Raw genomic sequence first — 27556 nt, 5'->3', positions numbered from 1 at the left:
TTCCAGATTATCTGTAAATTGTTTAGTCTATAAAAATGTTGGAAACAGTGACAACAGCAGCAACAGCAAATCCTCATATTGGAGAAGCTAGAACCTGAAATGTTGGTCCTAAAAACGTTTAGGATCATTTACTCTCAGTTGACTAATCACTTACACCACTCCTCATTGTTTCTACTCATAGTTTTCTTTACATTTCAATAGTTTGTCTTTGCCCCGAGCTTTATCCTGCAGCAGGTTGTAATATATTAAAGGTAGGGTAGGTAAGTTTGAGAAACCGGCTCGAGATCGCTAGAATTTGAAAATACACAACCGGAGAAAATCTGCCACTTCCTTATAGAGCCCCTCCTCCAACACACACGAACGCGCACATGACCAATGAGGGCACGAGATAAGTTTGTGCACAGATGGAAGGCTGACAGGCAGGTAGGCCATCCAGTTATTTTAGCCGGGCCGGCTAAAATGATTGGTCGTGCTTTTTACAGTACTAAGGCTTCCACAGATGAAATGTTTTTATGGATTTTTTGTCAAAGCACTTCAGATATTCATTGCTATCGGGATGTTAAGAGCATTCCATGGAATATAACAAAAAGTGTATCTCGAGCCGGTTTCTCAAACTTACCTACCCCACCTTTAAGCTGGATATGTTGTATTGCTGGTGTTGGACTCTTTATGGGATTGTTTGATAGTTATAAGAAGATAAAGTGATGCTGACATTACCCTCAAACTTGACTCAAACAGTTGTGCTTTCCTCATGTGACCTCCTCTCTTCAGTGTGAAGACGGTGGGTCTGTTCCCACGCCGGTGTCTGACCTGCGAGCTGAACAAAGCTCACTGTCTGTACTTCGATTCTGACATCAGCCCCACCAACCAGCACATTATCCTCCACTGTAAAGGTAGGCCAACACATATTCATGTTTGATTAGAGGCTCTTCCAGTGTCTGCTCTTAAACTCCTGCTGAGGTTAGAGCCTCTTTACCTTCCTCATGGAGTCATATTTCCTAATACAATGGAATGCAACGGTCATGATCGAGGGAATGGTTGAATATTGGTTCTGGAAGGTGATTGATACCATCTAACTGTAGAGGACTCCCCACATCACGCTTTACACATTGATAAATACGATGAGTCATCCTTAAGTTTTTAGGAAAGGCTACCTCTGGAGGCTCTATTTGAAATGATTATCATGCAGCATCTTTGAAATCCCCCAGTGAAACTACTTTTTGAAGTTTGGTATTGGAGTAATCCTCATGTATAACTTGTTTGGGATCATAACACTATCACTGTGGAATCGACGTATTATATTGAAGCTACCAGTACGGGCCATTACTTCTTCCCAGAAAGGGCATTTCCTTTCTGCAGTTAAAGAATATAAATGGCCGTGTGTGTCACCAGTGGTTACACTCTCATTGCATTATCTATCAAACAGATCATCTAAACACTGGAGTGTTCTAAACTTGAACAACCTCTGCTTTCACACATCTGGAACATGAAGGCCATTCAAATGGTTTCAGGCAACAGATGACAAAATGCTTGTAAATGATGGATGGTTCTGTGCTTAATGTTCCTCATTTATTCTCATTGTTTTCTTCCTGAGATCATGTGGCAGATGTCAGGGTATGCCCGTGGTAATTATCTGTCATCCTCCAACTATTCTGTTTTAAATTCATCTCTCATCAGTTCCAAATGAGAGGCATTAAATTAAACAATTAGCTCATATATTGTGTATAATTACTTTTCGGTGGAGTTATTGTGCGGCGAGCAGCTTATTTAATAGAGGGTAACTCTTTATATTGTTTGTGGTTTCAATTTATTTTGAGCAGATGAGTGCTTCATGCTCAGAAGCGTTTGGCTTAGTGATTTATTAGACAATAAAACTGTTCCCTTTTCCCAAAAGCTATACAAATAATGGAGGAAGCTTGTTGTTTCCCAGGGCCGAGTTCACAGAACATCTTTGTCTCCCGTTTCATCAGGAGTAACACTAGACTTTATTTCCACTCGTAAAACGTTTCTGATTGGTTTGCTACTATAGCAGCTACATAATGAAAGCATTTATCTGTGTGTCATAAGAGAGAGGTGAGGAATGCAAAGGTCGAGGCTAATGCAGTAACAACAGGAAGTGTTACTCATAGTTTCAGTACAAAGAAAGTGTGTGCAGGAGGAATGTGTGTGTGCAGGAGGAATGTGTGTGTGCAGGAGGAATGTGTGTGTTTGGCTGCTGAGGGAGCTATTCAACACACCTGCCATCCTATTAACCTCTGACCAAGTACAATAAAAGGATGTTGAAAATAAGCGAGTCAATTTGACAGTCCGAGGCTGTCAGGGAGGCTCTGGGAGTGACCTGACATCACACAGGTTCTGTAGGGATCTGGACTTCCTGTGTTTGACTGTCGTGAGGCTGATTTAGAGGAGCAACCCTTTCACACAGACTAATACAATGCTGGAAGAACGAATGGTGATTTCAAATGTTCCATCATCTGCATGTAGCACACACAACGTTCAATCGGAGTAACAGGATGATGTTTCAATTACACTCATGTTTTGCCCTTTTTCCTTTTCAGGTCCTGGAGCACCTACTGTGATCTTACACAGCCTCATTCATTCAAGTAAGCGCACGTAGGATCTATATTGCAGTTGTTAGTTAGAGACCTCTATTGGCGGTAGTAGTATAGACAGTGGTCGTAGGGAGAAGTTCAGAGTGGACAAGCATAAGACTTTCAATCATTATTTTAAAACAAAGATGTAATATTGAGATATTTGATGTTACATATCTACAGTATGTCACAATGTTAGCATGTACGTCCCTACATTGGTACGTAACCATGTCTCCTTCTACGTGACCTAGTTCCAACCAGAATCTTTAACTAACCTAATGTTTATATGTTTATGCGTAAACATAAATAAGAAGGTTTGGAAATCACCAAATACAGTATGGTATTTTGGATTAATTAGTTACATCTATATAAGTTTAGACCTACTCTGTCCTTTAAGTTATATGTTTACATTCGCCTATTCATTTTTGCTGTTGTGGCTTTAGGCGATTTTTAGGGAAAAGGAGGACTTATGATTTTACACAAATCTTTCAAATGTCTTAAGGTCTTGCTGAAAGAAAAACAGAAAGAATCTGCAGAAAGACATCTTTGTGTGTAAGGGTGTTCAGGTTGTTGAATAAGGTTTTGAAAATATAGTGATCACTTTTTCCCTGCAATTGAAACTTTGCATGTTCTGAATGTTTTGAGTATAAACAGCTTTGTCCTGGTTTAAAACTGGCCGAATGAGCATCATCTAGGTAACTAGAGGGCCAACAAACCTGGATGACTTCCCTAGAATTCAGACACACCACTATACACACATACACACATGGTTGCATTCACTCACAGCCACACAAAGTAGTTCTTCATGTTATCCATGCCTGTAACCCCCCCCCTACCAAAAGAGAAAGTTAACAGCTGTGCTGCAGCAAAGCAAGCAATTTGCCCGAGGATATTTGGATAGGTCCTCCATCCACAGCTGGGACCTCCAGGCCTCTGGCGGCTTCATAATGAGCCGCCTATTGATTTTGGGTTTTCCATTAGAAGTGCTGGATGAATTCCATTTCATTTAGCTGCTTCTCAGATGGTTTGAATGGAGAATTGGCCGAACTGGGGAGTCATTGTTTATTACAGGTGGAGAAAGAACTTGGGCTCTAGTGTTTGAGGCCAGATTGAGCAAGCTGCTGGGAGTCAAATGCCTTTAGAAATATAAACCTTTTGACTATAGTTATGTGCTCATACAAGTTTAACAACAGAACACATGACCATAATTATTAGGATTGAACAACAAACGAAGCACAGCTTTTTTGATAATGTTACACAAATCCTCCCTTTTTGATTCAAAAGACACATACAACCTTTGTTAGGAACAAGGTGATTTACATTTGTCTTTGGTTGCATATTTCATCCTCTTTCTTATCACATTTGAGTATTTCAAACTGTCTCCTTTATTTACAACAGCTAAACCCCCAAGGGATTAAATCCAGGAATGTATTCAGCGTCCCGAAACATTTACATTTACCACAAAATGAAGCGACGTCAGAAACGATCCGTCGTACCTCCACCTTCCATTTCATCTCATTACACCTCTTGTTATTATGGGCCATTTGTATGCAGCGGCGCTTTGATTATTGGCAGCCATTTTGGGACTCCATCATCCTTTAAACACATCCCCCATCTTTACAGATTACTACATCCTGGAGAACAACTTGCTGCTGAAGGCCACCCTGCAGTTCAAAAGGATCCAGATGACCGACTTCAGAACCGTGCAGATGGAACATTTTGGTGAGAAAATGTATTGGTTTATATTCCGTTTCTGTGATTAGAAGATGAATTTGTGATAGAATTGATTTTCTTTCTATTTGACAGATTTACCTTTAAAGATCTCCTATCCTCCAGACTTCTCTGAGTCCCGTCACTATGGCCTACTGCTGCTTATGTAAGTATCATCTGTAATGCCACAACGCACAAGATGTCAGAATCACATACTGAGGAATTATTTTAAGTTCTGACATTCATTCCTTGGTCCAAAGCTACAAATCAATAGGGAACACTATCGTTTACTGTATGTGTAATGCTTATTCAAAATCTGAAACATTTAAAGCATTTTCTCTTATCAGTTCAGGGTAGCCTACTGTCTGAAGGATCACTTCTGGACGTTGTCTTGAACCTCAGTCTGCAGACTTTATTGTTTGGTTCAATCATTTTGATGGAGTCTTTGGGTCGATGAAAGTTGTCCCTCACACTTCACACTTTTTTGCAGCAGGTGCATGGAAGCATCATCAACAGTAACACCACTCGCTTGACGTAATTTCCCAGACAACGAGCCCCTCTACTCACACAATGGCTCAATTCAGCTCCAGCAGTTTGATTCTGCTGGACGCGATCCTATGAGTCTTCTTCATCCTCTCATTCTGTGCCTCCACAGAGACAGCGCCCCCGGTGGCCAGGCGGTGAGCGAGCGCTTCTCTCTGGGCTGGGACTCGGTGCTGGTCAGCTCAGACAGCGTCATCGTGGCCCGTCTGGACGGCCGGGGCAGCGGCTTCCAGGGTCAGAGGATCCTGCACGAGGTCCACCAGAGGCTGGGGACTGTGGACGTCCAGGACCAGATCGCTGCAGTGGAGTATGTTATCAAATTCACTTCATTCTTCTATAAATCCCTGTGTTATGTTCACATTTTGGACCCTTCGGTTCACATTTCACAATCGAAAGTGTTTTTTGTGGTAAAGTTGTAAGTTATGTAAGAATCCACACCCACCATGATCAAGACTTTGGCTGCATATGCGTGCTTATGAGCAACATTGAAATGAAACTATTTTTTTATTGAAATTTAATTCTCACTTTGGACAAATACTATTGTATCATTGTTATTTCAGAATTATTTTAAAAGGATGGACCATCTTTAAATATTCCATCATGCAAATCCCCTCAGGAAGAATATTACAATTATCTCTTAATAGTAAAACACTTTGCACCTGATTGTTGTTCATACAACTTTTAGGAAGAACAATATGTAATCAGAAACTATATTTAACAAGTAAAACATGGTGGTTTCATGGCCTCCCTGTTGCAGCTGCTGCCTTCCTCTCCTCTGTTGTCAACAAACAAACCTGTGATTGAAATTGACACAGCTGTTGTTTAGTCCTTTGAGGTGGAACGAGAAACACAGCTGGCTGTGTGCAATCGCTCTTTGTGCATCCAAACTGTCCGCACCCGTCGATGTGGTTTAGTACAACCTTTTCTGTTTCTCTGATGTCTCTCATCTACCAGCAGGAAATGTTCCTCTGTGCTACAGGTGACTTTACTTTAGCCTTTCACAGTAGGTGTATTTATAACCACTACACCTACTGTATGTGGTTATAAATACATGTGTTGATTGCTACACTCGAGATATTAATATATTTCACACAAAATATATAAAGGTATTTCACTTTTACCAATAGAACGTGAGTATTGTAGAGAGATCTTAAAAGAATAGGAAGAATTTACTTTGCATTTTGACAATTTAGTTGAAATTAAATGAGATTTTTTCACAGCTCAACTGTATTGTTTTAAAGAGGACCTATCATGCAAAATGCACTTTGGTATGTCTTTTATACATAAATATGTGTGTCAGGAGACTCACAAAGTGTCACAAATAAAACCCTCTCTCTTTTCCTCCGTACCCAAATCAAAAAAAGAATGTGGGCTGGCTTTACACCCACGGCCCTATCAGAAACGTTGCTATCAGAAACAATGCACGACATGTTTTGGACGTAATATGGTCGGTGTTTACATTAGCATCGCTAACACTCAGAGCTAACCTGTACTGGACTAGTATGTGTAAAGAAGCAGGAAATAAAAAAATAAATCACTTTGTGGTAAACCCGCGAGAGAAAAAGCATTTGAGCTCCATACTGTTTCAGAAATAATGCTTGAAGTGTTTGGAACAGGATGGCGTTTCATCACGGCAGTGTTTAGCTTTATCTCCGGTAGAATTAAGGGCAGGCATTAGCTCCTCCTCCTCTTTTATCTTTTTCAAGCTAAGGACCCCGAACCTGCAGTTCTCTAAGAGCTGGAATAGAGGGATATGAGGGATGTCTCAAATGCATGATCTGTTTGGTATTTTGAGCAAAACACATCATAGAAATGTTTTTTACATATTTGTACCATAATGTATGAGTAAATTGTGCATAATAGGAGCCTTTTAAAATGCAAAGAAAATCAAACCTGTTTCTCGGCTCATGCCTGTCCCTCATACAGAACACTGTGTTTATGAGATGTGAACAATGGAGCAGGTGAGGTGAAACCCAGCCTGTGGTTGAAATAAAAGTGCTCTAGTACAGTGAGTCACTTCAGAGATCGTGTCTTGAATGTTTCACTTCCAGCAAAGATATTTTTTACTCACAAATTGTCTCTTTAGAGTCCACCATCTGTTTCTCACCTCAAGCTACAGCTCACAGCGGCTCCAGAGAGATTAAGAAAACTTAATTTAAAACAAATCACTCCTATCAAAATACATTTACTCATTACCTTGCATTAATTAGCTAAACTTAATGCTGTGCCTAAAGGTAGCAGCCCAACCATATCAATCTAATATTATGTTTCAACCAGGTTGTTTGAACACAAGCCACTCCACATGATTCCAGCAGATGATGAAATACAATTCTAAGTAAACCATACATCTGTTGTAATGATTGATCATGTCCAATTATTCCATGTGCAGTGAGTTTCATATGGTCTTAATGTGTTCTAATGTATATGGCATGTGGCTTTTTCTTCCAGATTCATGATGACATTTCCATATATTGATCGAACACGGATAGCAGTGTTTGGAAAGGTGAGCCGTGTTCTGCTCTATAATTACATGTAAAATGAATTCAGTCTATTTTTGCCAGCAGCAAATGATCCATACACAGTGTATAAATCAATGTTGTTCAGGAAAAGTAGAATGTTTGGTTTTACATTCCACTATATTATAAGTGCCCTGCTTTAACGTGCTAACATGTGTTGTTGTTGAATTATTAGGGAACATTGAAATAGAGTTTGTTTTTACAGCTTGAATGATTTCCCCTCAAAGTAACATTAATGTTTATGTGTGTGTGCTCAGGGTTATGGAGCGTACATAACATTAATGATGCTCAAGTCCACGGACAGCCTCTTCAAATGTGCATGTGCGATGTCTCCGGTGACGGACTGGAAACTCTATGGTGAGTACAGACCTCCACCCCCTGCATCAGGATGGAGGATTTAACAAGTATTCAGCTACAAAACACTGATACTGTAGATGCTAAATCATAAGAAACAAAACATTACATTTAACTCAAAATAAAACGGCTGCCCCCGCGGGCACCAGTACGCGGATCTTACTCAGGAAAATAGTCAATATCAAGGCAAGAACGTTGCTTTGTGCATTTATTTCTTATAAATATGGAGAACAATGGTTTCCCCCGTGGTTTCCCCTGTATAGACCACCTGTCTCCAATGTAAACATGATCGCCAGGTGTCTACATTACCCAGTGCCCAAAACTGCCTTCACAATAAAAGCACAAATAATTACTTTAATTAACTAAAATAATTACCACTATAAACAAAAACAAAACATGGTTCATTATGGAATAGCATGAATCAATAAACAGCTCCAACAGATACAATCATTGTGAAGAGTGAAACTAATCATTGTACACATGGCGTCCACTCAGAGGAACGATTATTGGATCGAATATAAAACCATGTATGTTCCAAGTCCCCTCTCCTAGGTGGCAGATCGGATCCAAAAACAGTTCACAAATTATATTTGATTATTATCTTTGTACTCATTTGTCATTTTAACATGTGGAGAGATGAAGCAGGTATCTCAGGAATAACTGTCATTGTATGTCCACTGCTGAGGACACCACCCAAACATTATCAAATGTGATTCAATGGAAGTACATCTTAAATAACAGGTTTCCAGAAATATAAAGAAATGTTGTATTCTTTTGGATGTGTTGGGTAACTTGAATAACCTTTATACTGTTAATGCATGGTGTCTACTGCAACTACAACATTTCACTTAAAAGTAGAAATAAAGAAAGTACTCTGTGATTACCTCTGACTACACAGTGAGGGGAATCTCTCGTTAGTAACACAAACACAACACATGACAGCATTTATTTACAGTCTTACGATGCCACAGTGGACCCTTTATTCTGCACAAGATGTTTTCCCTCTCCACTGGAAGCTTCCTGTGAGCTGAGGCTGACAGGGAGTCCTCTGTGTAGTCACTCAGCTGGAGCTGTGTCCCCTCTGTTAACACATATCACTTCTCATTTGCACAGCATCAGCGTTCTCTGAGAGATACCTGGGCATGCCATTACGGGATGACAGCAGATATCAGGTGCGTGTTTACTTCCTCCCTCACCCGCTGACGTTTGAAAGCGGCTTGCTGAAACATCCCTGACACACCTTCAGCTCATCTGATCCTGAACGCTGCTATCAGAGCAGCGAGGCTTCACCCTCTGTTTTATTCACGCTCTGTTAGGATTTTTGTCACTCATTTCTCTTTGGAAACGGCACCAGTGTGTCAGAACACAGGCCAAGGTTTTTTCTCTTTTGTAAGCTGCTGCAAAAGGGTTGCCTGAAAGATGTTCTGCTATCAGAGGGGTTTCCACAGCGATAGAGAACAGAAGGCTGTTTTGTGAGCACATTGTTAACAACCAGACAACACATCTGTAATTCACTGCTTTCAGTAAACATGCATTTATATGTCTGCACTATTGCTATAATATCTGTTATCTCTCAACTTGTATAGACGGTGCAGGACAGGGGAGTAATGGAATCATGTGACAGGATGACATCATCAGGAAACATTAGAAGAGTTAACTCTAAATCCTTACAGTAAACTAAAACACTTTTCTAGTTTACCGTCACACTTCTGTTTTATAAATTGGGATTTCTGGCAGGATAACAATTTGTACAATTCATTTTAAAATAAAGAACGACATATAATAGGAGGGTTACTTTCAATTTTTTTTCGATTACAATAGCTACCTTTCAAAAATGTAATCAGTAACCGAATCTGAGTATCAACATTTAAAAGTAATGTTACCTGATTACTTTCTGTTACTTTTGGATTACCTTAATATCAAATTAATAAAAGAGAAAAATACAAATCAATAAGAGGTGTTTTTAATTAAGTGTATTATGACAACAGAGACATGTTACTTCTGCGCAAAGATTTTAATACAAACACAATATGCTCTTTTTTACTTTGTGAGGAACATTGTAATCCTGCTAGTAATCAACATAATAGTAATCTGATTACAACATGTATTATTTGCCCTGTTCATGCTCAGCTCTGAATATATTTCGCACATCCCTCAACTTTAAAATATAATAATAGTTTGTCATATACAGTACAGTCGTTCATTGTCCTAAGACTTTTCGTTTTTTAGGTTCTTTTGTATATTTAAATGTAAATGTGCTTCTTCTTTAATGCTGAATAGTTTCTTTAAAATATTTTATTTTTCTCATGCTTATATTTTTGTACCTACTCTTACAACTTATTTTCTTAGATTGTTAATGTTCGAACCATCAGACACCAAAGCAAATTCCTTGTGTAAACGTACCTGGCAATAAACCTGATTCTGATTCTAGTTACATATGTTTTATGTAACTGTAAGGCATTACATGTTTTAGTATCCTGATTACGTAATCCTGTTACATATAATCCGTAACTCCCCAAGCCTGATCATGTTGAACATGCTTTCACATTACAGCACTGCATGGGTCTCAAGGGAAACTGAAGCTAATCTTCCAGTTAAGAATAAGATCTGTATAGTTCTGAAAATGTTTCCACTCCTTATAAAAATGTTATATTAAAAGCAGAAAAGGGAAACAGCATTACGGTTCAGTGCAAGCTGTGCCATCCAGCTGTTATTATACTGGCATTATTTAACCCTCCTGTTGTCTTCGGGTCAAATCTGACCGATTTACTACTTTCATCAATCATAACTTTTTTGTTTTACATTCGATTGCATTAAGGCTTTATGATATCCTTCACAGTAGACATTTGAACATATACAATTGCTGATCACCACTTTCATTGCATTTTGGATGATTTAGTCAACTTTGTAACACCCATGGTGTTCCCGGTCAAAAATGACCGCCATAAAGAAAAGGAATTAGTAACCATCCGGGTCAGATAAAACACACACACAAACACACACACACACACACACACACACACACACACACACACACACACACACCCCCACCCACCCACACACACACACACACACACACACACACACACACACACACACACACACACACACCCACACCCACACCCACACCCACACACACACACACACACACACACACACACACACACACACACACACACACAGAACAATTTGACACATGTCCCGCTCGTATGTGCCCATCCCCCCACATGGATCACACCTGGCACACGCAATACATGTTCAGTGTCTATTCTTTGTATATTTACTGCAGTTGTTCATGTATACCAGTAGTCTGATACAATATGTACAGTTTGAAAGGGTGTTCAATGACATTTGGTGATGATTAATGGTTTTTGTGTTAATGTAATAGCAGTTAAAACAGGACCGGTCAAATTTGACCGCGAACACCAAAGTAAGGGGGGGGGAAACGAAGACAATAGGAGGGTTAAGGAGACAACATCTCATTTGATAAGCATTTATATCCCAACTGCTTTGTACATACTATTGTTATCCACTACTGCCTGAATTCACTTTTTGGTTTTCATTTAGGCTACTTTCATTCTTCTACTTTATTAAATATAGTGTTATGTACAGTAGGTCGACTGCTGATTTGCTAAACATAAATACTTTCTATGTTGAATAAGTTTAACATTTATTTTCTCTTTTTTTCACACGTAATAAGGATAGATTGCTTTTTTGAGATATTCAATCATGTTACTGATTATATTTGTTACTGGTAACAAGTAATTGTAAGAGAATACTATTAAAGTAACCCTCCCATCCCGAGACCGTAATATTACATGCAAAGAAGAATAAAACAAATTTGAATGGTAGATTCTTAATCCCTAAAATGTCTGTAATTGGGTTAAAACACGGTGCCTGTAATCAGTGTATGATGGAATGTACCGCATGTCTTTCATCGGATCGTACACCTTTCTTTTTATTGCTTTCCTTAATGGCAGTTAGCATATCTATCAATCTATTATCTCACCACTTTTTCTGATCCGCAGTTTTCCAGCGTGCTGCAGAGTGTCCAGGCGCTGAAAGAGCAGACGCTGATGCTGGTGCACGGCACAGCAGATGGTAAGAGGAAATAAATTGTGATTGAATGGAAACACTGTATCTGTGGTGCATCACTGCTGAGTACAAAGAAGCATGCAATCCTGCAACGTAATTAGCCAAATGTGTTTTAATCAAAAGATAAAAGGGAAAGTGGGTTATCTAAATTGATGCTGCGATTTCCAGAGACAAACACTCACTGGTGAATCATGCATGTCGGATTTGTTGAGGAATTTCCATCCTGCAACAATCTGATTGTGTCTTCTCTCTCTCAGTTAGTATTCACACTGAATCCTGCTGACATCTTTCGTTTTTTTTCATTCCCAGCAAACATTCACTTCCAGCATACTGCTGAGCTCGTCAAGAACCTGGTGAAAGTTGGAGCAAACTACTCAATGCAGGTGTGTATCACCAGGCACATTCTGAACACTGTATTTAGTCAAATGGTGGTCAAAATGCACATTTTCTATATTGTTCAACATAGAAAATTGTACTTTTGTACTCAAGAGCCATTTTGGCTTGCTGAGCAGCTCTCACAGGAATGAAGAGGGCTGCCTCCAGCACTGTTTTCAGTTCTCTCGATACATCTGTCTACCCCTTACCCATTCCCATTATTCCCCGGGTTGACTTTGTATGTCTATAAACCTCTTGGCACTAGTTTACTCTACTTTAATCAAGTTTAATCCAGACTGCTATTAAGGCATTAGCCTGAGCTCTGTGAAGTGCCTTCATAACCTAAAGCAGTCATCTGTTTACAATAAACTGTATTTTATTTCACTGTACAGTATCTCATTTGACTGTCTGTTAATGTGTATCCTATTTTATTTACATATATACTCCTGCATTTACTTGGTCATTTACAAACACATTTGAATGAATCAGCACATTGATCCTGCACAATGTTTTACTACTCTGTTTCTTCGTGCTCTATTTTTTATAGTTTTTTGTTAGTTTTATTGTTATATGTCTTATATATTTATGTTGCATTGTTGGAGGCCTAGGACTTAAGATTGTCCTTGTCTACACTGTAGCTACTGTGCATATGATAATAAAGCCTTTGAATTTGAACATTTGAAAATGTAAAAGGCCTCCCTCCTCCCCACAGATCTACCCAGATGAGGGCCACTTCCTGTCCCAGCAGAGTCGCGTGCACCTCTACGCCACGCTGACCAGCTTCTACAGGGAGTGTCTGAAGGAGGAGCTCCTACCGCTGCCCGATGACGAAGAGGAGGAGGAGGAGGAGTAGGGGGAGGCTTTGAGGGTCGGACCTTTGGCAGAGCTTGAAGGATTTTGCTCAAATCCGTCAAGGCCTTTCACGTATTGGACCAAGTGTTTAGCGAGACATGGACATTGGGTTAGAGCTGCTAATGCTCCTAAAGTGTGTGTGTGGCTGTGTGTGTGAGCACTCCGGTGTGTGACTGTGTACGTGTAAATGTGTTGAAAAGATAACTGAAGGACACAACAGTGACACTTTCTTTGAGGCGGGAACTGGCCTCCAGTCGTCCCATTTTTTGGACGCTTCGTTTCTTGGCAAAGCGCACAGAAGAGATCCTCCATGTTTCGTCTTCATCCACAGTGCATGGTTCTTTTCCCCCTAGCCGCCTCACACATCTCGACATGTTAGTCCCCATGGTGGTAACACTTGCAGAGGAAGAACACAGCTGTATACTTTGAACTCACCTCTCCTTTGGTTGATGTATTGTTGCACAGATAAATGCTCCAGAGGAAATGTTTAGTCACTCAAGTTCACCACAACAGAGCCCATCCTGAATAAGAGCTACTTCCTGCTGAAACCCTCCCCATCGCCCACCCTTAATATAAAAAAGTCTTTATAGGTCACACTTTATTGTACAGGGGTCTTGTGTAGACATGTACAATGCCTTATGAGGTTCAACATACTGTAATAGTACTTGCTGGCAGTGGTAGTCATACATTAGCAGTGTCATGTTAACCTATGTCAACTCAGGTCCTCGAGACATGACTCCATCATCAGTTTAGCATCAGCTCCAACACCATAGCAGCTGCTCGCTTAGGAACAAGTGATGCATACGGTATGAAGATTATTGAAATGTGGTTTACACTTAAAGGGATAGTTTATATGTTTTGAAGTGGGCTTCTATGAGTTACTTATCTCCAGTGGTGGAAAATAACTGAGAACATTATTAAGTACATTACATTTAGTATTGTATTTATGTAATTTTTTGACATATTTATAATTACTTGAGTTTTTCCATGTAATGCTAATTTGTACTTCTTCTTCTGTACATTTCATAGGCACATGGAGTACTTTTAATCCACTATATTTATTTGATCACTCAGTTACTTTGTACATATGTAATGATATAATGATTGTATAATGCAGTACTGTACTACTTATCTACACAGTAATTCAAGTATTTAAATTTGGTCCACACCAACTAAAATTGGTATAAAAACAGGATAAAATAATAACTATGATAATTTAATACTGTAAAAAATATCCATTCTGCACAACGAATACTTTTACTGTTGATACTCACTTAAGTATCATTTTAAAATCAGGACTCTTACTTGTAGTGGAGTATTTTGACACCAATGATTTGTACTTCTACTTGAGTAAAGGATGTGAGTACTTCTTGCAGCACTGCTTTTCTTAGTCAGAGTGTTACCCACAGTAGGTTCAGAAACACACACAGGAAGCTGAGCAATGTATTGTTTTGGACAAGGGACACAGCCAATCATATTTAAGACCCCTAAAAGAAGGCCCATCCAGAACACCAGTACCCCCAGCTTTACCCTCCACAGAGCTACAGAACTTATGTTGTATTCCAGGAGCTGCTATTGAATCTCTGCTTGGATTGGTTACTTTATTTTAGATGTTGTGAAACTTTGGTGACTCCATCAAACAGAAAGCTAAAGTAACTAACAGACCAATGACATGCCAGCAACCCCCAGGGTCTGCAGGAGTAATGACTGCTTTACAATGGAGTCTGGTGACAGTTCAACAGAGGTGGGAGAAGTACTCAGAGCTGGTACTTTAGTAAAAGTAGAACTACCAAAGTATAAGAATACTATGTTACAAGTAAGAGTCCTGCATTCAAAATGTTACTCAATTCAAATTAGAAAAGTATTAGCATCAAAATATACTTGTAAGTACTGTATAAGTACTCATTATGCAAATTGGTCAATTTCAGAATCATGTATATATTTTAAATGTTGATAAGGCAGAGCTAGTTTGAATGACTTTGTATGCTGAAGGGTAGATTGTGATACTGAACAACTGTTGTCTTTAATTAAATGTATTATGTAAACACTTTACACATCATGTGTGTGTACGTTTAGTTGAAAGCAATAGTGTTAAGTTAAAATATGTTTTATTTAAACATATTCTTTTTGGTTTCAACTAACCTAAAACACTTAGGTGTCATTTGTTGACATAATACATTTAATTAAAGTCTTGATTTCATTTTTTTCAGTGAATTTACTCCAGCTGGAACTAAAGTCTGATTTAACACTTGATTATATTTCACATCCTTCATCCAAATCTGTAAAGTAACTAAAGGTATCAAATACATGTTGTGGAGTAAAAGTACTCTCTTTACCTCTGAATTGTAGTGAAGTAGAAGAACAAAAAAGCAAAACAAATTGGAATACTCAAGTAAAGTACAAGCATCTCAAACGGGTACTTAAGTACAGCACTTAGTTACTTTACACCACTGGATTTCAAAGAGCCAAACGGTAAAGCGATACAAGTATTCAAAACATTTTAGGCGGGCCTTTCTTCAGGTGTCCAGAATAAGTTGTGCTGCTGCCTCCACATCAGAAAATCTCTCAGCCTCCGTGCTGATCCTGGGTCAGTCTTTGGCTTGTTGACCTTCATCACCTGTAGGTTGGGTTTTGACTTTATAAGGACGTCATGCAGCCCCACCACACAGAATCTAAAACTATCCCTTTAATATGTCATTAGATCTTGTATGAGATGTTTTTGCTGTGGCTCCACCTGACTCAGCAGCTGTCTGAAGCCAGGAGACATGTTCCTTATTTCTGGAAATTCTCTTATTTAAGAAAAGAATACTTACCTGCAGCGGATAATAATGCTGACTCAGATCGGACAGTTTCACAGTGTCAGTAAGGTATTTGCATGTATACAGGGAACGTGTCAAGTGTTGTCACATTTTGTACAGTACAATACAGCAGAGTGTGTACATAAATATATTTTTGAGATGTCACATCTCATAGATAGTTTAGTCTATTGGGACGGATTGATTTGACCTGGATGTCTTGTACTCTTTCTTTCTGTTTTCCTTTCAGCTGATTTTCTTCTTAGGATGGATTTTGTAATGCTTGTACTTGTTCTTTTTGCTGTTTTAAAAGGGGAAGGGCAGGGTTGAGCTTTTGGGGTTATTGTGATTGTCCTCTAGTGATGATTATGAATAAAAAAAAGAGTGAAAAACAATGAGTCATGCTGATAAATAGAGCACTCAGAGAACCAAATCAGCCACATTTGTTTTTATTGATTGTTTGAGATTTCAATTTAACGTTTCATTTGTTTCTTCACCTTGGGACTCACGATAAAGAGTGGAGGTAGTCTGTCATGGCCGCAGCACACCCTCATGAAAGAGTTAGCTGGAAACATGCCATGAAAATGGTCAGAGTGCATAAATCAGTCCTGAATGTGTGAGCAGATGTTCACTCTGCTGGGGAGAGAAACTCTTACCTCTGCAGCATCTGAATCATTGGACATGCTGTCTTTACTTAAACACATGTTGTTGTATGAAAAGGAATAGTTCAGTGTTTGAAGTGGGATTATATGAGGTTTACCTACTGTACAGTGGATGACAGGAGAACTACACGGAAGATAAGTAATGTACTGCTGTGGACGGATGCACCAGCAAAACCTTTATTATACACCTAAGAAATGACCGCCTAAAAACATTTGAACCGCCTAACTTTGGTGTGAGACAGCCCTTTACATGGGGGAACTAAACGCTTTATATTCCCAAGAGCCAAGGTCCTTAGTCTCCACTGTCAACACTGACATGTTACCGTCCTCCTTCTAATACTTGTTTGTGTTTGGGCAATTGTGTGACCTTGGTTATTTCAAAATAACTGGTTTTGTCAAGGGATTCAGTTTGCTTTGGAAAGAGCATAGAAAACGACACAGTTGGAAACATGGAAGGGTAAAGTGAGGTAAATATTGTAAAGAAAGTGCACCTTGAAAGATAATGATGAACTTAGCTGATCCCTGGAGAAGGAGCTCTTTCAAACCAACATTAAAACTTCCAAAACGATCCCTTTAGGTTTTATGGCTGTTTATTCGTCACGTATACAGTCCTGTTCAACCTGTAGTGTCCTCCACTTCTGACTATGCACATAAACGTAACACACAACAACTCTGTATATATACAAGAAAACAAATTGAGCTAAATAAAGTGGAGCAAACTAAAACAGATAAGACACACTTTACCTTATATTATGGGTGGGGGTATTTAACTGATGGATACTGATGCGATATATGCTTTTGTTCTTTTTAATCAGAATGTTTTTCCTATTGAGTCAAAACTGGCCTACTGTTGAAAACGGTTACCCAATGCTCATCTTACTTTATGTTTCAGCTAAACTAATAAACTCACAGTCGCTGCTAGAACATTGAATAGGGCAATACACTCCCATCAGAGAGCCACTCCCAGTTTGTACATGAAGACTGAGATAACTGCTCAAATGGAAGGATAAACATCCATTTCATATCTGTGTCGATCACAGAGCTGGAGTGGAGATGTGCTGATCTTAGTCAACACAGACACCAGAGACTTTCAAAGGAGACAATATGACATGATGTCACCATGGGGTGTCATAGCTAAAGACTACATTTCGATTCTACTTTCCTGTTCTGTAAATATTTGTGTTGTCTCCTTTAGTTATCTCTTCAGTTAAGTTTCTCTTTATTTAAATATTTTGAGGACTCAGCAGTGGTGGAAAAGTACTCAGATTATTTACTTGATTACAAGTACTAATACCACATTGTAAAAATCTAATCAAAATGAATGTACGAAATTGGCTTGCAAAATGTAGTAAAGTAGAAGTATAAAGTAGTATAAAAGGAAAATACTCTGGTTAAGGACAAGTACCTTAAATGTGTACTCAAGTGCACTACTTTAGTTAATGTACTTAGTTACTTTTCACCACTCGGACTCAGCCTATTTGTGTCTTCTTGTGCCTTCTTGAGATCCATGTTTTTAGGTGTCATTTGACCAACACTGCAGCAGATTCACCTTGAAAGCGACTGTATACATATATATATATATATATATATATATATATATATATATTTATATATGATATTATGTATGTCACAGCTGCTTCCTCTAAGCTGTACGTCCCGCTGCACCATCAGCCCTTTTAAATCAAGATTGGGCGTGTTATATCAGATATGGATGGAAATGAAATTCCCTTTTTATTGCTTTGTCCTCTAAGCACAACAGCAAACAACAACACACAGATGCAACCATGTCTTGTTTAACAATTTATTTCAGCATATAAAGCTCCACAAATATACAAATGTCAGAATATAGGACAGAATCAAGCAAGTGCAGAGGTGCAAGCAGCACAGGATCATGGTCAGGAAATGATCTGCGCTGAAAAAACTGAAACGTTGACTTTAATTAAATAATTTTGTATAACCACTTAATATTATTGCTTTCACCTAACCGCATGTGACATCTGTTGACATAATACATTTCATTTGAGTTGACATTTCAGTTTTCTCAGTGTGGGCTGAGAAAAGTCTGGTGAAGCACTCTGTACAGAATACATTGGTAATATTAACAAGTTTGTGACCTTTGAAATCTCTTTTTACTTTCACATTCTTGGATATTTAACAGTGAAGAATCCAGTCGCTCATTTACACTCAAAATAACTGTTATTGTGGAAGAATAGTGCATATTGAGTGGACTTATCCATGAGACATTCTGTGTGACTGCAATGAAGTTTCTGATCTGATATGCATAAAGGCTAATCTGATGTAAGATATGTAGCAAACATGGACATAAAGCAGGACAAAGAGAAAGACAAAAGCCTCCACAGTGAAGCTCGTAACAGTTGAAAGAGAACCAAATATACTGCATGAATCTGAGTAACAAAACTCAACGCTCATTGAAAATTAGCTGAGAAAATCTTCATAGAAATGAAAGAAAAAAGGCGCTTCAGAACGTGTAGAGGAAGTTTTCAGAAGAATCCACTATTTACATTGTAAAAATAACTAAAGCTAAATCTGTTTCGCCATAACTCTAATGGTGCCAATATACTCAAATATGAACAAATAATGTCTAAAAAACAAAGGGGCTCCAACTATTGAAACAGCAGGACCTGCCAGTGTGATAAGGTTGACTGGCTTGTATAACCTTGAACAAGGTTACATGTTGTAGTTTGTCGGCTGTTCGTTTGTTTGAAGCTTTGCCAGCAGAAAATACTGTGAACCGGTTCCAGTTTTTTCTGTCATCCTATTGGTTCCTGTAAATGCCTATATGTCAGCGTTAGCATGCTTTAATTGATCAGATTAGCAAAAAACATGTTAACTTCATTTTCACACAACACTACTCTCAACTGAAGAGGATAGAGTTCACACAGCTTATACCACAGAACAAAGTGAAGAATCAGCGAGTTGATAAACAGGTTAATATGGCTTTTAATATGACTGATTCCAGACAGGTTTTTAATCACTTCAAAGTGCAGTTATTGTTAAATCACCCCACCTTTCCTCAGAGAAATTAAAATTCATTCCCAAAGGAGAGAAGTTTCACAATGTTTCCCTGAAAGTGATGAAAACCACCATATGGCAATTGTTTTTAGTCTTAAAAGGAATCATTCAACTGTTACTGAAGAAACAGATGCTCTGGTAATCCGTAATTCATTATTTAATTATACATGAAAGGTGGAAAGATGTGAAGGCACCTGCACATTTTGTTGTGATATGGCCCCCCAAGTGAAGTCTTTTGTTTGCAGTGAATACAAATAGTCACAGTAGGTTACAGCAGTCAGCCAAAATAATATTTTAAAATATAAATATACACGTTTCTTTGATTCCCTGACATTTGTACTCAGTACATGGCTCAAACATTACAAACAGTAAGTACAATCTAAAGTACTAATTATTACAGTGACAATAAATCCATATTTTCTATCTCACAAGACCTCACTGGAAGCCGAACACAGGTCCTAGCAAACGTAATGCTACGTATGCTACATGCTAATGCTTCTGGAGTGCTTTAACAGACAGCAGCCTTTCAGGAAATCACAGCCTCTCTCTGTTGGCTCATGACAATCATTGGTTCTTTACAAACCTGTCTCTTCACAGGACGTTAGTCATACTCTTTGGACGTCTGCGGGACGACGACCTGCTTCTCCTTGAAGCAGCGCCTGAAGAAGGTGAGCACCGAGTTCAGCAGGTAGTGTTGGCTCCTGCTGGAGGCCATGCTGTGGCCTTCATCTGGGAAAATCTACGCAGCAGGAAAAACAAATAACTGTCAATTGTTCTTCTTCAATTTATTCAATTGTTTTTATTCTAAACGCCAGTGACAGTGACATCACACAGCAGTTTAATGCTTACGAATCCTTCATTTTGGAAATTCACTTTGTTTCTGAGAATAAGACACTATGCTAAATCTGTAATTGGTCAACCATCTCATTAGCTTAGCTGAGCTGTCCAAAGCAAGACCCAACCCCTAGGTCAAAAAATGGAAGCAACTATGAAAGGCCTTTAACCTGCATTTTCTCTGATGGCCAGCAGGGGGTGATCCACTAGTGGAATATAAAAACCTCAGATTATATAGAAGTCTATAAGACAATGTCACTACTTATTACTTGATTGATTACCACAGAAAACATTTTCCTGACAACTTAATGGTCTCAACTTCTAGTTTAAATCCTTTTCCAATTCAGCACAATGTTCATTTAGTAATATATGGTCCCATTTAGAGTACAATTAATGATAAAGAAGGATGTGTTTTAGGAAATGGCTTATATACTAACGGAGGTTGTTCGGTTTGGGTGTTATCCATGCTTTCGTTTGGAACTTTAACCCTTTCATTATGTGTTTTCACTTCATGAATGTTTAATGTAACATGTAAGTCTAAAAATGTGTTGGTATTTATAAATCAAGTTAGAGACGGAAAAACAAATACTTAGCTACATTTAGGGCTTTAAAAAGGTAGTACACACAGCAATGGAGGAAGGGACGGTGACTAGGTTCACTTCCTGTCCAAAGGGAATAACATCTAAAGTTCTTGACATAAAATATAAGGTCTATGTCTTGTTTGTTTAATCTTAACAAAAACAGATCAAAATGTTTCTTGGCCAAAAACAGTTGCCTGGCTACCAGCATAGACTACAGGAAGTGGCCTGTCGCAGTGTATGTTACCTTTGGACAGAGCCGGGCTGACTATATATTATTTCCTGACCCCAGTTTGTTTGCTTTGTTTAGCGAAGTGGCTGCAGTCTCCAAAAATATACTCCCTGTAAAAGCATGGGAATGCTATCGATCTTTACATCTAACTCAGAGTGAAACGGTCAGTATCAGGGAGAAGTGTCTGTGACATTTGTGAAAGTTCCACTCCAATATATGTTCAGATCTCTATTCTTGTTTTTTTTTGCAGATGTTTAAGGCGCCACATTTCTCAAAATGTTAAGTGTTGTCTGTACAATAACTAAATGAGTATAAAATGTTCAAACCAATAACACAACAGTACAGTGTCTCTTGTTCGTAACATGATGTCCCTCAGAGAAGAAAGCAGCAGTCACCTGGAGAGTGTAGTTCACATTTAACGCTGACAGCAGTTTGACCAGCTCAGCAGAATGCTGGAAATGAACGGTGGCTGGAAGAGACAGAAAACTGAAATAAGAATGTGACCAAGCATGACACAAAAGCTTCTCAGTCCATTACACTTCCACATTTGGGAGGTAAATGATAATGCATTGTTGGGCAAAACGTGCCCAGCTAATGTAATGTTACATTAGCTTTCCACATTCCACCAACCAATGCAAAGAAAGACCCTGATTGTACATAAACATGTTTCTGCATGTGCATTCCTAACAGTGATTAAAATACATATAGTAAGAGAAAACATACTAGGTATATTTTCTTAATTTCCAATACAGTGGCAGGAGGCCAAGAACAGTCATTTTTAAGATGCTGTTAGACACACATTGAATGCCACAAAACAAAAGTCCAGAGGCCTGTACTACGAAGCAGGATTTTCGCTTAGCGGGCTAACTTCAGGGAAAACTCGGGGTTTCCGGTCCTACGACGCTGGTTCTCTTTTTAGCGGGCTAGATCTCCATGGTAACTTATGCTGAGCGGCTAACCAGGGGCCTATACTACGAAGCAAGATTTCCGTTTAGCAAGCTAACTTCAGGGGTTTCCGGTCCTACGAAGCTGGTTCACTTTTTAGCGGGCTAGATCTCCACGGTAACTTATCCTGGAACCTAGTCTGCTCCGAAGCAGGATAGGTTCCAGGATAAGAGATCAACTCAGTGAAAGCACCGCCTGCTGACCAATCAGAGCTCAGTGTGCGGAGGAAATACAGTTTAAACTGCCGTTGCAGGAAAGACGGCCGGCCAAAATCACCGACTGTATGAACGTGAAAATGAATAGAATATCCCCTCCCATCTTCAGATCAATCTGACTATTAGCCTATAACTATTATACTATTATTATACTATTATGTTAAGAAAGCTTAATTAAATATCCGCCACAACATAAGTAACCGGATCAGAGTAACATTAAGTACAGTCCGCGGCACTGTGAGTGCAGACGTCGATGTGTCCCATTATCATTCATATCATATCACATCATAATGTATCATATATTTCCTTATCTGAGTCAGCTTCTTGAGCCGTATCTGGCCGTGCAACACTCACAGTGTCACATACTGTATGCAGAAGTATTATTTTAAGCAACACCTTAAGTTGACGAAGCACTCGAGTCAAATGTAATTAAAGTCAGATCCACTCGTGTCTTAGACGGGGCAGTGATATCATAAACCTGTTAATGTACGCATTCAAACGCTTTTTCTGTTACCAGCTGTATTCACCTTGCAGGTGCAGCTATGTGGCTTTTATCCTGGATAAAGTGTTTAAGTCAAGGATGTTTAAAGTTTAACTTCTTCATATGTCTAATATTAAAGTTCACTTTTCATTCAGGAAGTATGACGCTGCGCTGTCAGTACGCTTCTCCATGTTTGAGATTGGTCGAATGCTCCAAATACCACCCCTTTCATGTGAACGCGCACCTAACTAGATAGGACACGGCTGGCTTGAGCGATCGAGTTGATAGCCAGCGTCGTAGGACCGTTTAGCGAGAGCGGGTTTGTTTTGGATTAAGTCAACCAGATAACTCAAAACATATCCAGGATATGTTGAACTAGATTCGTAGTATACCCCCCAGGGGTTTATACTACGAATCATGATTTTCGTTTAGCGAGCTAACTTCAGGGATTTCCGGTCCTACGACGCTGGTTCACTTCTTAGTGGGCTAGATAACTTATGCTGAACGGCTAGCCTGCTCCGGAGCAGGATAGGTTCCAGGATAAGAGATCAATTGTGCGGAGTTCTTCTTCTTCTTCTTTGCTTTAATGGCGAATCGCTTCCACTTGGAGCATATATCGCCACCTCCTGTTGATTTATTTAATGTCCATGTTAAATCCTTTGTCCTCAGACCGTTTCAATAAGGATAAATCTATTACAGGTTGAGGTAGCAACCATGGTGGAACAGCTGATAACAACAGTGTGCAGAGTTTAAAACAATCAAGTCATATTACAGGATAAAGGAAATACAGTCGGCCAAAATCACCGACTGTGTGAACGTGAAAATGAATAGAATATCCCCTCCCATCTTCAGAGCAATCTGACTATTATAACATTAGCGTTGAGAAAGCTTACTTAAATATCTGCCACAACTTAAGTAACCGTATCAAAGTAACATTACGTAGCCTACAGTCCGTGGCACTGTGAGTGCAGACGTCGATGTGTCCCATTACAACACACTCTCACTCCCTAAGCGTCCAGGAGCGACGCTTGGTCAGGGTCCCGTGGCGTCCAGTTGGGACGCTCCTAGGCTCCTTCAGCTTCATAAACAGACGCAAAGAGCTTTCAACTGATTGCAATGTATTCCCATCGGCGTCGGTATTTGGCGCTCAGGGAAGCACGGCATTCGTTTGTGTCGGAGGCTGTTAAAGGCAATGTGAGCGTCCACTCCCATTGGATAACGGAGAATTGTACACCCGGAAGTAAGTATTCCCCTTACTGTCGATTGATTTGACAGTGATATCTCCACTACACATCAACTCAAAAACACCAGATTATCCTTGTTAATTAAACGACATTGATAGGTTTTAGTGTACAATGCTTTTGTCACGTTTTCCCCTTCAATTCTGAGAAACAAGTCGTTTTCTATGAGTTTTGGATGGCCGAAGACATTACATTACCCACAATCCTCTGTAGCAACCATAGACTGTATAAAAAAATTAAATAATACATTATTCCGAGTGTGCTTGCTTTTCTCTTTGAAAGTCATCACATAACGGCATTGTAATACACGTTTCGGCTGCATTAAATATGACATATCTGCCGTAGTTAACTCTATGTATAGAGCCCTGATGACAAGACTTCTAGACAAACAGGAACTGCCGCCAAAACTGAAAACTTGACGTGGATCTTAAATATATCAGCAATTAACATCTTACATTTCTTTTCACACAATACGTCTCCTTGCAGTATCAACACTAATTCGGCTGACTTTTATATTTGATCCAATGCTAGGCTGTATTTACGCCATAACGGTGCACAGCTGATAGAATGGGACACCTACTGGTTAAAGCACGTTATTGCACGTTATATATACATCCACCTATCTGCTGTATTGAACCTCACCATCTGCTGTGCCGTGGATGATCAGAAAGTTCAGAGGGCTCGATGCTGTGCTGTTTCTGAGCAGACTGGAGATCTGTGGGGACAGAGAACAGGACCGTGAGCCTCCTCTGACCAAACACTGTCTTAACAACATCCCATTTATTTACTCTAAGCAAACCTCAAGTTATGGTCTTATATTAAGGGGGTAAACAAAGAGTATCAGGTCAAATAATCTAATCTGTTAACAAGATCAGTTCCAGTACTGTGTAGAGCACATCAACTGACAAAGCAGGGGAATTCTTTATCAGTGGACAATGCATTTGAAACATACCATAACAACCACAGACAGACATCTCTGAACCACACCTTTTTCTGGTGTGACCCCAACCAAAAAGGTACAAATAAAATACTTGTCGACTTTAAATTCCAATTTCCAATTGTATTTGATAATAAAAAAACATGTTTTTCAAATCTAATTGAGAACATAGATTTATGTTGTTGGCATTATTTAAAGCTTAACGTTTAACACCCTTTGTAAGAAATCATTGAATGTGCTTTGAGGTTTGATATAGCAGACTACAATCCTCATACTACAATACCCATAAGTCTTAGCATGCTAAGGAAAATAAGTATATCAAAGGTGCTGTACTGTACAAATTGATACTTAAGTAAACTTCAGTTAACAGTTATTTTACTGTTGATAATTGATAATGCTTACTTATGAGGAATGTTAGAATTCATGTTTTTGTTATCCTTGGTTTGTATTCAGTTCAATTGTCATTTTTATGACTTTTCACCTTTAACATTTTATTGATGATGCTTATTACAACATTTTACTCGTTAACTAAATATTGATGTTGTTATTTATTGAGTTGGCCTTGTGTTTTCATTAGGGATGCTCCGATCGCCAATTTTGGGGCCGATCGCCGATCGCCGATCGCCAGAATCAGTATCTGCCGATACCGATCGCCGATCCGATCGAGTGGGCGGGGGCCTAAATGGAAGATTTAAACATCACTTTAAATCTTCCATTTAAAGTGATGTTTAAAACTCAGTTAATGGGGCTCATTCACTGGAGCTTCCACAAACAACAATCAACTTAATTATTACATTCAAATTATGTATATTATTCAAGTTTACATTCACTTTGGATAATAACACGGGAGAAATGAGCAAGCGCTCTCTTTTCCTCTCTCTCCCTCTCTCTCTCCCCCTCTCTCTCCCCCGCTCTCCCTCTCCTGACAGCCCGTCAGTATCGTCTCATGCAGCTCGCTGATCCAGTAATGTGTGAGGCCGACAGTGAAGAATAAACATATTTATAACTAGTTTAGCTAGTTCCAGAGGTAGATCAAATAGCTAAGTGTGTTAGGTCTAACTCTTGTGTGTTTCGCTCCGCTCACCGGTCCGTCACAGCGGGTGGAGCTGCAGGATTTCTGCTTCACACACACGTTGCATACCGCTATTTTACTGTCTTTTTCGGACACCTTAAAATAATGCCAGACCGGTGAAGCCATTTTGGCGAGCTTGTTTTGCCGCGCACAGAGAAAAGTGTCATGTATTTTACGTGATGCGATCGGCCCTCGCGATCGGCATGTTTAGAGAGCACCGATCGATCGGTAGAGAGTGAGTATCGGCAGATCTCGATCGGTGACCGATCGATCGGAGCATCCCTAGTTTTCATACTACATAAGGTGACCATTACTGTGTGTTCTGATCACTGTGTTACAACAATATAACCAGAGATACTGCACAACATTTCCTGATCCTGGTAATATAGTTCAAAATAAGTCTTTCCAGCTGATTACAAGATCTAATGTATCTAAATATCCCATCTTCTTTCGAGAAATCTTAAGAAGCAAATGTTCACTTGTCCTACGGGCAGATTTCTTTATTTATTACAAGTGAAAACACCTCGTTTTCATAATGTTTTTAACTTTTTGAGCAGCATTTTCCAGGGAGAAAGCTGTTTTTGCCTGCATCTGTCCCTTCAGATGAGACTCTTTGGAACCTTGTATTATAGAAGCCTCGGAAGCCCTCGCTCGTCCTGCAGGGTTGTCTGCTAGAGCCCACCGAGCAGAAAGATGAACAGAAGCATCCCCTCTTAGCAGAAAGGTGAAGAGAAGCATCCCATCTTATCAGAAAGTTGAAGAGTAGAATCCTCTCTCAGCAGAAAGGTGAAGAATATAATCCTCTCATGAGGCGCTTTCACACCGGAGTACTTTTCCCTTTTAGTTCCGATAGTTCCTGGGATTTTGCGTTCACACCAAAAAGAGTACTTAGTTCATGAGAACTTTTCCCCCCTTTTCAGTCCCTGCTAGAGAGCAGGTACTTTCCTAGGGAGAAAGAAGTTCCAATTTCTGATTGGCTGGGTGAATTGCAAACCACGCCCCGTAAAACCCTGAAAAGTTTTGTGAAGCCGCCATTGTATTTGCTGGCATTAGCATTATTAGCATTAGCATTAGCCCAGCGCACCAACGGAGAGAGACTAACTTATGGCAACAAAAAAAAAAACATGGGAGCGGTGGAGATGAGGAGGTGTCGGCGTTCTGGCGATTTACTCGGAAGGCTTCAGTAGAAGCTGCAGTCCCCAACTCCGGGGACTTCCGGTCGGGGACTACGGGTGGCAGTATACGCCGTGAAGTTGTTTGCGGCCTGCCAGTAAACCCAAAGCAGAAGAAGAAGAAGTGACGTCAGCGGCTTCATTTGCGTAATTTTCCTTCAGGGACTTATTCCGGTGTGAATGCGATCTGCTCTTTAGTTCCATGGGGGAACTAAGTGCTGGGAACTAAGTACGGCAAAGTACTTGGTGTGAAAGCGACCTGTTCCAGAGGCATGATACAGGAAATGTGAGTGTCTGAGAGGAGAAAGAACACCACTCTGCAA

The 27556-nt window shown here is 39.5% G+C and overlaps 2 protein-coding genes across 2 annotated transcripts in view; one reads left to right on the top strand and one right to left on the bottom strand.

Moving 5' to 3' along the window:
* The window catches only part of LOC117485720 (inactive dipeptidyl peptidase 10-like), a 430229-nt gene extending 416197 nt beyond the window's left edge, over positions 1-14032 (top strand). Inside the window, exons 16-26 of the mRNA XM_034134388.1 lie at positions 772-893; positions 2559-2603; positions 4215-4313; positions 4398-4467; positions 4957-5151; positions 7293-7347; positions 7618-7717; positions 8828-8886; positions 11743-11815; positions 12119-12192; positions 12897-14032. Of these exons, the coding sequence (XP_033990279.1) occupies positions 772-893; positions 2559-2603; positions 4215-4313; positions 4398-4467; positions 4957-5151; positions 7293-7347; positions 7618-7717; positions 8828-8886; positions 11743-11815; positions 12119-12192; positions 12897-13037 (1033 nt within the window). The 3' untranslated portion in view covers positions 13038-14032. The remainder of the gene's footprint in view (positions 1-771; positions 894-2558; positions 2604-4214; positions 4314-4397; positions 4468-4956; positions 5152-7292; positions 7348-7617; positions 7718-8827; positions 8887-11742; positions 11816-12118; positions 12193-12896) is intronic.
* Positions 14033-20127: 6095 nt separating this feature from the next.
* The window catches only part of LOC117485845 (inactive dipeptidyl peptidase 10-like), a 96866-nt gene continuing 89437 nt past the window's right edge, over positions 20128-27556 (bottom strand). Inside the window, exons 24-26 of the mRNA XM_034134552.1 lie at positions 24695-24767; positions 21566-21639; positions 20128-20265 (exon numbers count right to left, since the gene is read on the bottom strand). Coding sequence (XP_033990443.1) covers positions 20128-20265; positions 21566-21639; positions 24695-24767 — 285 coding nt within the window. The remainder of the gene's footprint in view (positions 20266-21565; positions 21640-24694; positions 24768-27556) is intronic.

This window comes from Trematomus bernacchii, unplaced genomic scaffold (genome assembly GCF_902827165.1).
Source record: "Trematomus bernacchii unplaced genomic scaffold, fTreBer1.1, whole genome shotgun sequence".
NCBI classification, from domain to species: Eukaryota; Metazoa; Chordata; class Actinopteri; order Perciformes; family Nototheniidae; genus Trematomus; species Trematomus bernacchii.
Note: the sequence above shows the minus strand (reverse complement) of the source record. Positions and strands in the feature narration are given on the sequence as shown.